Below are 12500 nucleotides of genomic sequence, written 5' to 3' on the forward strand. Positions count from 1 at the left end.
TTGATGTTGAGTGATCAGCATCGCCCCCCCCCCCCCCCCCCTTATTTGTTTAATGAGCTGCATGTTCCTCTGAGACAACCAATAAAAAGAAAGAGAAGAAGAGAAAACATGATGAATATCAACTGGCCCCGGACCCTCAGGGGCCAGAACGGTTCAGTCTATATATATCTCTATAGATAGAGATATAGATATAATATGTAGAGGAATGAGACTACATTTATAACTATAACACACTATCTACATATACAGTATGTGTGTGTTACAGCGCCGCCCGGTGGAACAAATATGTGGAGCAAACCGTGCGACGTCACGCACTGCGTCGCTGACTGTAGACGTCACTTGTGCGACACGTGTGGCGGTCTTTCTCTTAGCGTGTTAGCCTTTAGCCACAAGCACCGCAGCGCCGACATCGCGAGTGTTTTCCGGATTCTCGGTGAGTTCAGTCGAAGTAAAGAGTCGCAGCAGCATGGCTGCCGCCGGGGTTCAGAGCCGGAAGAGGCTCCTGAAGGACGAGGACATGACCAAGGTGGAGTTTGAGACCAGCGAGGAGGTGGACGTCACCCCCACCTTCGACACCATGGGGCTGCGGGAGGACCTTCTCCGCGGCATCTACGCCTACGGTAAGCCGGGGATCCTCGCGGCCTCCGCAGTTAGCTTAGGATGCTAAAGCTAACTGTTCACGAGTGCGATGTGTTTAAAGATGTTGAGTTAATGTGATTCAGGTTTATTGTTGATCGGGTTTATTTAGTCTCGCACGTGGAGACGTTCACATCGTGGAAGATTTATTTTGGGACCAATGAAGGAATCTGAATCTGAATCATCCAACGTTAGCATAGCATTAGCCGTGCGATGTAAATCCTCAGCGTTAGACGACCAGCTCAGATCTGTTCTAGTCGGATCAATAATCAAATCAAACTTTTTAATAAACTTTACAAGTCTGAGCCAGAGTCTGTTTTTAACTGACGGAGACTTGATCACAGACCGAGTCACAAAGAGCCAGAGACCGAGCTGAGGAGGAGACACTGGAGCCTTGGGCCCATTCCCCCCCCTGCCCCCTGGGGGTCTGCCTGCCCCTTGAATCGGAGTCACACCGGGTAGTGGCTGAAATGTCCCCTACGAGTTGGCACGGCCCTTCAAGAAGCGGTTACATCACCAGTAGTCGTCGATGTAAACAGACGGTTTACCGGGACGTCAGTGTAATGACGTGGTGGAGATCTTACAGAAAGTGACAAACCTATAATATAAGAATCAGCAGCTTCCGGCTGCGAGCAGCCTGCCCGGAGGCTGTTAGCTCAGTCACATCGCTGCTATACGGCTGTATCTACAAGGGGGGGGGGTATTACAATCATTTAAAATCCTTATCAATGGAGAAAATACTACATTTGTGAGTCTCTCTCAATTTTCGTAGAAGTTCTCGTAGCACTCACCTGGCCCCTCCCCCTCAACCCCAACAAGTATCGATCGGTGTGAAATGGGATTGGGCCAATGAAGACACCCTGTCTGTCTCTCTACCTGTCTGTCTCTCTCTCTCTGTGTGTGTCTCTCTGTCTCTCTCTACCTGTCTGTCTCTCTCTCTGTGTGCCTCTCTACCTGTCTGTCTGTCTCTCTCTCTCTCTACCTGTCTGTCTCTCTACCTGTCTGTCTCTCTCTCTCTACCTGTCTGTCTCTCTACCTGTCTGTCTCTCTCTCTCTGTGTGTGTCTCTCTGTCTCTCTCTACCTGTCTGTCTCTCTCTCTGTGTGCCTCTCTACCTGTCTGTCTCTCTACCAGTCTGTCTCTCTCTCTGTGTGCCTCTCTACCTGTCTGTCTCTCTACCTGTCTGTCTCTCTACCAGTCTGTCTCTCTCTCTCTGTGTGTGTCTCTCTGTCTCTCTCTACCTGTCTGTCTCTCTCTCTGTGTGCCTCTCTACCTGTCTGTCTCTCTCTCTCTACCTGTCTGTCTCTCTCTCTCTGTGTGTGTCTCTCTGTCTCTCTCTACCTGTCTGTCTCTCTCTCTGTCTCTCTCTCTCTACCTGTCTGTCTCTCTCTCTCTCTCTCTGTGTGTGTGTCTCTCTGTCTCTCTCTCTCTCTCTCTGTGTGCCTCTCTACCTGTCTGTCTGTCTCTCTCACTCTACCTGTCTGTCCGTCTGTCTCTCTCTCTCTGTCTGTCTCTCTACCTCTGTCTGTCTCTCGGTTTCTCTCTCTCTCTGTCTGTCTGTCTCTCTCTGTCTCTCTCTGTCTGTCTCTCTACCTCTGTCTGTCTCTCTACCTGTCTGTTTCTCTACGTCTCTGTCTCTCTCTACCTCTCTGTCTGTCTCTGCCTGTCCTGAAGATTGAGTTGATGTGAAATCAGTGGAAACAGACACATCAGGTCGTGTGTTTTACTTGTTTGGTTGTAAACTGACTGTTTAACACCAGATGACTGGTTTCACTTGTGAATCTTTGAATGTGTGTGGACATCGCTCCAGCTTTGCTCTGTTAGAACCACGTGTGTGTTTGTGTTTCAGGGTTTGAGAAACCATCTGCGATCCAGCAGCGAGCCATCAAACAGATCATCAAAGGCAGAGACGTCATCGCTCAGTAAGAACTTTAAAAGCAGAACTTACATCTGTTCTGAACCACAACGTTTTCTAACAGCTGCTCTCCGATCTGCTCAGGTCTCAGTCTGGAACCGGAAAGACGGCGACGTTCTGTGTGTCTGTGCTGCAGTGTCTGGACATCCAGGTCAGTGTTGTGTCAGTGTTCTGCCCTCGCTCTCTGCATCATTTCAGCTGGTCGTGCACACTGGTTTTAACTTGGTGCTGGAGTCCGTCTGTATGATCTGTTGTTGATGATGAATTGATGATGTTAAAGAAGACGTCTGAAGTGAAGCTGCTGCAGGAAACCAGTTGCTGCCGGAAACCAGTTGCTGCCAGAAACCAGTTGCTGCCAAAACTAGTGGATGACCTTTGACCCTTGACCTAGTTGCTGTGTCTGAACTGCATTGGTTAAAGTGTTGAGCTGATGACATGTGCTGATGCGTTTCGTGTGTGCAGGTGAGGGAGACACAGGCGCTGATCCTCGCTCCAACCAGAGAGCTGGCCGGACAGATTCAGAAGGTAGCCCTGCCCACACAACACACCAATAATGAATGAGCAGTTGTGGTGCTGACGTGTCCTGGTCTCTGATTGGCTCTCTCTCTCTTCTGTGTCAAGGTGCTACTGGCTCTGGGAGACTACATGAACGTCCAGTGTCACGCCTGCATCGGAGGAACCAACGTGGGGGAGGACATCAGGAAGCTGGACTACGGTCAGCACGTGGTGGCTGGGACACCTGGACGAGTGTTTGGTGAGTCAGAACATCAGCCTCTGTTCTCAATGCTGGTTGGTCCGTCTCTGACTTAAGTCACCAGTGTAACGCCAATGTTTGTTTTCCTTCAGATATGATTCGTCGCAGGAGTCTGAGGACGAGAGCCATCAAGATGCTGGTGCTGGACGAAGCCGACGAGATGCTCAACAAAGGTGAGAGCACCGTTCAGTTTGTCTGAGGTGAACTGAACTCTGGGAAACTCTTTGTTCATGTGTTTTAATCTGCTGTTTTCTAAACGTGTTAAACTGAATGAGGTTTGGTGCAGAGTGACATTGGGAAGCAAGTGGTTGAACTCCCTCAGTGTTTCTATGAGAACCTGATGGAGGTGGAACCTTCTCTGTTCAGGTTTTAAGGAGCAGATCTACGATGTGTATCGTTACCTGCCCCCCGCCACACAGGTGGTTCTGATCAGTGCCACGCTGCCGCATGAGATCCTGGAGATGACCAACAAGTTCATGACCGACCCCATTCGCATCCTGGTCAAACGGTAAGAACAGAAACCGTGGAGCAGATGTTTCAGAAACACAACCGACAGCTGATCTCTGTTTCTCTCTCTCTCTGTGTGGCTGTCTCTCGGCCTCAGTGATGAGTTGACTCTCGAGGGGATTAAACAGTTCTTCGTTGCCGTGGAGAGAGAGGAGTGGAAGTTTGACACTTTGTGTGACCTGTACGACACGCTGACCATCACACAGGCCGTCATCTTCTGTAACACCAAGAGAAAGGTCTGAACACACACTTGTTTCTGTGTTGTATATATTTCCTAACTCTTGTTGAGGGTTTAGATCTGACACAAATTTGTTATTTCTTAGAAACTCAAAATATTTAATGTATTTTCATGTTTTATATACGTGCATTAATATAAATGCATGTATGTTACTGACATGTCGGACGTGTGTTGTTGCAGCAGCAGCAGCAAAGCCTTGTGGGAGTTTGAGACAGTGTGTGTGTGTGTTTCAGGTGGACTGGCTCACGGAGAAGATGAGAGAGGCAAACTTCACCGTGTCGTCGATGCACGGAGACATGCCTCAGAAAGAGAGAGAGTCCATCATGAAGGAGTTCCGATCAGGAGCCAGGTAACGTGGACCGGGACCAGGGTCTCAGTGGGTCGACAGCCGGGAACTGAGTGTAACTGGGTTTTCTCGTTTTTCAGTCGCGTGTTGATCTCCACGGATGTTTGGGCTCGGGGTTTAGACGTCCCTCAGGTTTCTCTGATCATCAACTACGACCTGCCCAACAACAGAGAGCTCTACATCCACAGGTGCGTTACTCCACAGTCACCACAGCAACGGTGACGTTTGTAAAATCAGTGTCGGGTTTGTTTGTTCATATCACAGATTTTTTTTATTAAAAGAATAATTATTTAATAAAAGACAGGAGAGTCTTTCTGTAATGAGCTGATATGACCTCTGACATTCAGGATTGGTCGATCTGGTCGTTATGGTCGTAAAGGTGTGGCCATTAACTTCGTAAAGAACGACGACATCAGGATCCTGAGAGACATCGAGCAGTACTACTCCACCCAGATCGACGAGATGCCCATGAACGGTACGATCGGCCAATCAGAGCCTTCATCTCCTGCCCAGTTTTAAACCAGTTTGATTCGTCACCTCCTGTCACAGCAGATGCTGCAGTGCATGTTGGAATTTGTAGTATCCACAACTAAAATGGAGTTAGCACTTTAGCCATTGAAGCTAGCAGATGTTAGTTTCCATACTAACGTGTTTCTGTCTGTTTTCAGTGGCTGACCTGATCTGATGACGTCATACTAGAGCGCCCCCCCCCCGGACTTCCAAGGTTTTGTCTTTTTAAACTTTGTTTTTTCTTAACTCTACTTGTGAGGAGTCAACAACTGAGACTCCAGATTTTTGTTTTTGTAAATAAAGTTTTGGTTCAGTGTTTAAAGGTGAAAGAATCTTTTATTCATTTAAAAAAAACTCAATAAAATGTTTGAATATCAATTTAAAAGTTTCTTTCTCATTAATGACAGAAATTAAACTATTAACATTTTGATCTAAACAAACGGACGAGAAAAGTCGACTCATTTAAATCAGATTTTATTTAAAGATTTTACACAGAAGGAGAAATGCACAATCAGATGAAGTGATAAAAAGTGTTTTGTCATTAACTGATTTCACATCACATATTTAAACTGTAGAATCTGTCACATGATGTGTCGAGCGTCACACTAATAATAAACAAACCACCGTTAAAACCTTCTGTCACAAAACCTGCAGCTTCATTATAAAAATATTTCTTCTTCCTGACGACCCCCCGACTCATCACATGTCCATACGCTTCCTCAGGATGAAGTCACATGTCCTTGTGGTGACTGTTTCCACCTAACACTTCCACGATGATGTCATACTAAGCTGTTATTTCATTGCTGGACTTGATAAAAAGTCTTTACTAAACATATTGTGAATTAATGACATCACGTGTGTCGCTATTGGTCAGGAGGATTTGGGGGCGGGGTTTAGTGTCAGGACCTGCTTCTAATAAACATGCTCTGATTGGTCCATTTGTGGGGGGGGGGAAGCAAGCTGTTTACAACAAACCAGCCAATCAGAGGAGGAAAGGGTGAGAGGATGATGGGAGACGTCTACAGGTGGCGTCTTATGAACCAGATCTCGTTCCTGCGGCGCGGTACACCTGGGTTCTCGTACGCAGCGACCATGTAGTTGTTTCTGTGAAGGTCGTCGTTAACGCCGACGATCTCCCAAAACAGACTGATCTGAAGCGCCACCGTCTCCTCTGTGGTCGTCCCCAAGAACGTCCTATCAGCCAATCAGAGAGCGGACAGCTGATAAATGGTAAGTTTATGCAGAACATCTAATTGACCAGTAACATTCATCCAATCAGAGAGCAGCTTATTTCAATGGTGTCGTTACCAAACAAAGTTGCTCGGAAACATTTTAAATTAACTGCAGTAAAATATTTCCACAAGTTTCCATAACAGAGTCGTATCCTGAAACGCATCAATAATTGTATTAATACAATATTATATATAATTAACCATGATGTGGCTCTGACCTGGCGATGACTCTCATTGGCTCTCTGTGGACGATGGTGATGTCGGGGTCGCAGGGTTGGGGGGGGGTGTTGGTCTGAAACTCAGCAGGCAGGAAGAACGAAGTCTGGATCTCTTTGTTGAACGTGGTTCCGTCCTCCTTCAGGTGGATGTTATTGATGACCGGCACCGTCATCCCCAGGTATCGACCTACACACGATCAACACACGATCAACACTGATCCACAGTTTTTGCCATGAATGTTGACCATGTGTTACCATGGAAACCAGTTCCTGTGGGAGGGGCTATGTAGATCGATCCAGAATCAGCAAGCTGTGTGATCAGTGGGAGGGGCTAACAGGTGTGTAGTGGGCGGAGTCTGACCTGCAGAGTTCTCTTTACAGATGAAGCGCATCAGTTTCATGAAGCCGTTGGAGATGCTCTGTTCGTACAGCTCCTCTCCTCTGGTCACACACGCCCAGTGTCCCGCAGGATACACCCGCTCCTCCCACAGCACCTCCCCCATCTGCAGGAGACACGCCTCACCCGTCAATACACACACGTGTGTATATATATATATAAAAACACACCTCACCTGTCAGTACACAGACACGTTACCTTTTCATGGCAGGATATTGGAGTGAAGGGGAGAGGCTCCCTCTGCTGGCTGTTGCGGGTCATCTCCTGTATGGGTCCTGTCATTTCTGAAACATGAGTGAGGACAATCACCTTCAGTCACAACAACACTTTCACGCCTGAGCTGGTTACCATGACAACCTGTCAGCACAAACAGCCCTTGTTGGTACAGTCACATGATTTTTAATTAAGTTATTTATCACTGATGTGCTTTTATTCTAAGGTGGTTATGACCCCGCCCCCTCACCTTGAGGTACAGACACCTGGTGGGTACTGGCGACCGCCTGCCAATGGGCCAGCAGCCTGTCTCTATCCTCTTCATCCATTGGCTCAGGGTTGTCAGTGATGTCATCATCCAACTGCTCGTCGTCCAATCCATCGAGGTCCTCCAGAGAGATCAGAGCCATGACCACCAGGGGGAGAAAATCTTTGACCTGCAGAGACTGTCCAGACACATGTTGGATTATTGATATTAATCAGTCCTGCAGAGAAACACGGATCCATCACTCATCTGATCAATTGATCCACAACTGATCAACTGTCAATCACGAGGGGAATATCGACTGATGACAAATCATTTAAACAAGAAAATAATCAGCAGGTGGATCAATGAGGACTCAGTCACGTTTGTATGTTTTTTCCATCCTGAGGCGACGAGGTCTCAACTGGTCCTGTTCTTCATCAACCTGTTCACGTCTTAAATAACTGCTATAAAGTAACTGACCCGTTTCTGATCTGTTTGATTGGTTTTGTTATGGATTCGTCTTCATTAAAACCTGATTCACGACTGGTTTCTTTTAATTTGAAAATTGCTCCCACTTCCTGACAGCAGACTCTTATTTTATAAACCGGATGTATCAGACCTGATCGTGGATCGATGAAGATATTTCATCGATCAAGATCTCGACGGTTCAGTGTCTTAACTTCGATCCGGATCCGAGATCGATCAAAGACTCGTTTCCGGTCTATGGAGCGGTTCAGGGCCTGTGTGGCCCCGGAGCAAGTCACCGCCGGACCGGGTCCAGACACACCGCTGGTCCGCTTCAGTCCGACTCGGTTGGGACCGGACGGTTTGCATGACGTCACCTGCACCGACAGGAGACCGCGGAGGACCTGGTCCGGAACCGGGTTCAGTTAGCACGGTGAAAATTAGCACAGTTAGCACGATTATCCTCTGAATTGCGACCACGGATCGCGCGGGTCTGTGACCCAGGTCCGGTTACCGCGCATCGGCCCGGTTCACTGCGGAACTGCGTGTGACCACAATGAGTTCACACCTTCACACCTGTTCTCCAGGTGAGTCCGCTGCTGTTCACACCGTCAACACAACAACAACAACACTTCCGCTTCAGATCCACTTCCGCTGGACCGCGCGCTAAGGACTCTTCAAAATAAGAGCTCATACTGTAAACACATTGAATTTACATGTGCGAGACAGACAGGTAGAGAGAGAGACAGACAGACAAGTAGAGAGAGAGACAGGTAGAGAGAGAGAGAGACAGACAGGTAGAAAGAGAGACAGACAGACAAGTAGAGAGAGAGAGAGAGACAGACTGGTAGAGAGACAGGTAGAGAGAGAGAGAGACAGACAGGTAGAGAGAGAGACAGACAAGTAGAGAGAGAGACAGACAGGTAGAGAGAGAGACAGACAGACAAGTAGAGAGAGAGACAGACAGGTAGAGAGACAGGTAGAGAGAGAGAGAGACAGACAGGTAGAGAGAGAGACAGACAAGTAGAGAGAGAGACAGACAGGTAGAGAGACAGGTAGAGAGAGAGAGAGAGACAGACAGGTAGAGAGAGAGACAGACAGACAAGTAGAGAGAGAGACAGACAGGTAGAGAGACAGGTAGAGAGAGAGAGAGAGAGACAGACAGGTAGAGAGAGAGACAGACAGGTAGAAAGAGAGACAGACAGACAGGTAGAGAGACAGACAGACAGACAGGTAGAGTGAGAGACAGACTGGTAGAGAGAAAGACATACAGGTAGAGAGACAGACAGACAGACAGGTAGAGTGAGACAGACAGACAGGTAGAAAGCGAGACAGACAGACAAGTAGAGAGAGAGAGACAGACTGGTAGAGAGAAAGACATACAGGTAGAGAGAGAGAGAGACAGACAGGTAGAGAGACAGACAGACAGACAGGTAGAGTGAGACAGACAGACAGGTAGAGAGAGAGACAGACAGACAAGTAGAGAGAGAGACAGACAGGTAGAAAGAGAGACAGACAGACAAGTAGAGAGAGAGACAGGTAGAGAGAAAGACAGACTGGTAGAGAGACAGGTAGAGAGAGAGAGAGACAGACAGGTAGAGAGAGAGACAGACAAGTAGAGAGAGAGACAGACAGGTAGAGAGACAGGTAGAGAGAGAGAGAGAGACAGACAGGTAGAGAGAGAGACAGACAGACAAGTAGAGAGAGAGACAGACAGGTAGAGAGACAGGTAGAGAGAGAGAGAGAGACAGACAGGTAGAGAGAGAGACAGACAGGTAGAAAGAGAGACAGACAGACAGGTAGAGAGACAGACAGACAGACAGGTAGAGTGAGAGACAGACTGGTAGAGAGAAAGACATACAGGTAGAGAGACAGACAGACAGACAGGTAGAGTGAGACAGACAGACAGGTAGAAAGCGAGACAGACAGACAAGTAGAGAGAGAGAGACAGACTGGTAGAGAGAAAGACATACAGGTAGAGAGAGAGAGAGACAGACAGGTAGAGAGACAGACAGACAGACAGGTAGAGTGAGACAGACAGACAGGTAGAGAGAGAGACAGACAGACAAGTAGAGAGAGAGACAGACAGGTAGAAAGAGAGACAGACAGGTAGAAAGAGAGACAGACAGACAAGTAGAGAGAGAGACAGGTAGAGAGAAAGACAGACAGGTAGAAAGAGAGACAGACAGACAAGTAGAGAGAGAGACAGACAAGTAGAGAGACAGACAGACAGAGAGACAGGTAGAGAGACAGACAGGTAGAGAGAGAGACAGACAGGTAGACAGACAGACAGGTAGAGAGAGAGACAGACAGACAGGTAGACAGACAGACAGACAGGTAGAGAGACAGACAGACAGACAGGTAGAGAGAGAGACAGACAGGTAGAGAGACAGACAGACAGGTAGACAGACAGACAGACAGGTAGAGAGACAGACAGACAGGTAGAGAGACAGACAGACAGGTAGAGAGAGAGACAGACAGACAGGTAGAGAGACAGACAGACAGGTAGAGAGAGAGACAGACAGACAGGTAGAGAGACAGACAGGTAGACAGACAGACAGGTAGAGAGAGAGACAGACAGACAGACAGACAGGTAGACAGACAGACAGGTAGAGAGAGAGACAGACAGACAGACAGGTAGACAGACAGACAGACAGGTAGACAGACAGACAGGTAGAGAGACAGACAGACAGGTAGAGAGACAGACAGACAGGTAGAGAGAGAGACAGACAGACAGGTAGAGAGACAGACAGACAGGTAGAGAGAGAGACAGACAGACAGGTAGAGAGAGAGACAGACAGACAGGTAGAGAGACAGACGTAAGTAGAACTAGGGCTCCGTTGTAGCACTAACGTGCCCGAGCTCACGCATTTTGAAGCCTGTTGCGGTTAGTGGAGAGAGCGATCAATGACCAAGCGCATGTCTCTGCGTTGCAAATGTGTTTTGGGGCTCTGATGTAGCGTGAGCAATTTTGTGACAATTGGACAATGTTACAACAAATCAATTTTCACACTGATCAATAGGTGGCGCTATGACCCTGCACTGATATTAATATATGGAGCTGTTCAGGTCAGGATTGTGATCATAGGGCAGTAGTTCGGGGCCGGTTGGATAATGCAGAGTGGATTTACAAAGTACTTCCTGTTTCATGGTGAATCAGTAGGTGGCGCTATGACACTGAGGAAATATTGACACATAGAGCTGTTCAGGCTTGGACTATAATCATGAGACAGAAGTTTGGTGGTGATAGGACAATGCACAGTGGAGTTATGACAACATCGTCTCCTTTGGCGAAGGATGATCCTTCGCCGCACCGCAATGTTTACACGGTTTGAGGAAATGTCACGATTCTGACCATGGTCCAATGACTTGTCTCAGCTCATTTGAGCTGTTTATTGTTAAGCAGCCAGGAGCAGTGCATCAAAGTATAAAACATGTCACTTCCTGTCGCCAGTAGGTGGCGCTGTGACGATGAGTCAATATAGATTAAATGTTCACCACTTTTGAGCATGTTGAAGGCTCAAAAAGCCAAATCATCTGGGTTAGAATAATAATAATAAGAAGAGCCAACATTAACTTCAATCTAAATTAAATATGTTGTAAGAATTTAGATATTATTGTTATAAATCATTGTTATTATAGTAATTGTTAGAGACAGACTGTTTCTACAGTTTCCGCATTTGTCCACCAGGTGGTAGTGTTGTACTGTTGTTGTACTGATTAGGCCGCGGAGGGGGGGACCGGGAGAAACGGCTCCGAACCACGGCCACTAATCACGCACTACATTCCACGCCATCACGTGCAGCGCTGTCAGTATCACTACGCACAGACTGATCTGTTCAGGTCAAAAACAAAAAATCTCCATGTTGTTGAGATGACGTCATTTAAAGTTGATCGTCGAACGTGTAACGTCAAAAATAGGCGACTTCCTGTTGCGTTGTTCCATAACGCTCCGCCATAACGCCTTTTTTGTGCCACTTTGTATATATATTCATATATACTAAGTGGCACAAAAAAGCCGCACTGTTGTTGTACTGTTCCTAGAAAAAAAAAAAAATGAAAAAAAATATATATATATATAAAAAAATATACCACTAAAGTCAAAATGGTGGGCTTCCTGTTTGGTCTAGCATATCTATCCAAGAGACTTATTTGTTTGTTATGAAAAGACACATGTCCCCATCGATTTTTGTACATGTCGGCCAATCGTGGTGTCGGGGCTGCCCCTTAGGGGGCGCTCGTCAGTTATTTTGCCACGCCCATTGGCAAAATAACTTAATAATTCCTTAAAACCATATGAATATTTTCAGGGGGGGGGCTGTTGATACACAAATGTAGTTTGAGGGAGGTTGAACCTCGAACACTGAAGTTACAGCAATTTCGTGTGTCACAGCGAGTTGATGAACTTTGACCCCACGCCACTATTATGGCGTTTGACGAAAAGTCACAGTAATCTTATGACTTTATTAAAAATGTGTTGAGACCCGTTTGACACAGTTTGATATGGCTGCAGTAAGTGGATGAGGAGGAATACATCCAAGTGGAAGACATGCGTGTGTGTGCGTGTGTGTGTGTGTGTGTGTGTGTGTGTGTGTGTGTGTGTGTGTGCGTGTGAGGATGAGCCGGTTTCCCGCCTCTCACTGACGGACCGAGCACCGGAGCCTTCCTGCGGTGAGTCTCACCGATGTCTCACCGATGTCTCATCGGTTTTTGTTGACATTAAGTCGGTGATCGATCAGTGACCTGTCAGTCATCCGGTCCCGGTGATGACGTCATCTGCGGCCATACGGTACTGACTCTGATGAGACAGATCAGCTGATCGA

At 47.2% G+C, this 12500-nt stretch overlaps 2 protein-coding genes across 5 annotated transcripts; one reads left to right on the forward strand and one right to left on the reverse strand.

The window, feature by feature from the left end:
* The first annotated feature begins 314 nt into the window (after positions 1–314).
* On the forward strand, positions 315–5280 carry eif4a3 (eukaryotic translation initiation factor 4A3). The gene is made up of 12 exons (XM_034589857.1): positions 315–620; positions 2485–2557; positions 2635–2701; positions 3013–3075; positions 3172–3304; positions 3397–3477; positions 3671–3812; positions 3909–4047; positions 4283–4398; positions 4476–4583; positions 4743–4870; positions 5064–5280. The coding sequence occupies exons 1-12, from the start codon at positions 467–469 to the stop codon at positions 5078–5080; spliced, it is 1221 nt and encodes a 406-aa protein (XP_034445748.1). The 5' UTR covers positions 315–466; the 3' UTR covers positions 5081–5280.
* An 86-nt stretch (positions 5281–5366) lies between these two features.
* Positions 5367–8391, reverse strand: soul4 (heme-binding protein soul4). 4 transcript variants are annotated; one of them, XM_034590094.1, is made up of 6 exons: positions 8246–8391; positions 7216–7411; positions 6951–7036; positions 6717–6858; positions 6356–6542; positions 5367–6099 (listed from the first exon to the last, which is right to left on the reverse strand). In XM_034590094.1, exons 1-6 carry the CDS (start codon positions 8369–8371, stop codon positions 5925–5927), a joined length of 912 nt encoding a protein of 303 aa, XP_034445985.1. In that variant the 5' UTR covers positions 8372–8391; the 3' UTR covers positions 5367–5924. The 4 variants fall into 4 exon arrangements, with proteins under 4 accessions (XP_034445985.1, XP_034445990.1, XP_034445999.1 ...); XM_034590099.1 differs by having other exon boundaries at positions 8254–8340; XM_034590108.1 differs by lacking the exon at positions 8246–8391 and adding an exon at positions 7832–8187.
* Between the last annotated feature and the right edge of the window lie 4109 nt (positions 8392–12500).

The sequence above is a fragment of the Hippoglossus hippoglossus genome, chromosome 1 (genome assembly GCF_009819705.1).
Source record: "Hippoglossus hippoglossus isolate fHipHip1 chromosome 1, fHipHip1.pri, whole genome shotgun sequence".
Lineage (NCBI taxonomy): Eukaryota > Metazoa > Chordata > Actinopteri > Pleuronectiformes > Pleuronectidae > Hippoglossus > Hippoglossus hippoglossus.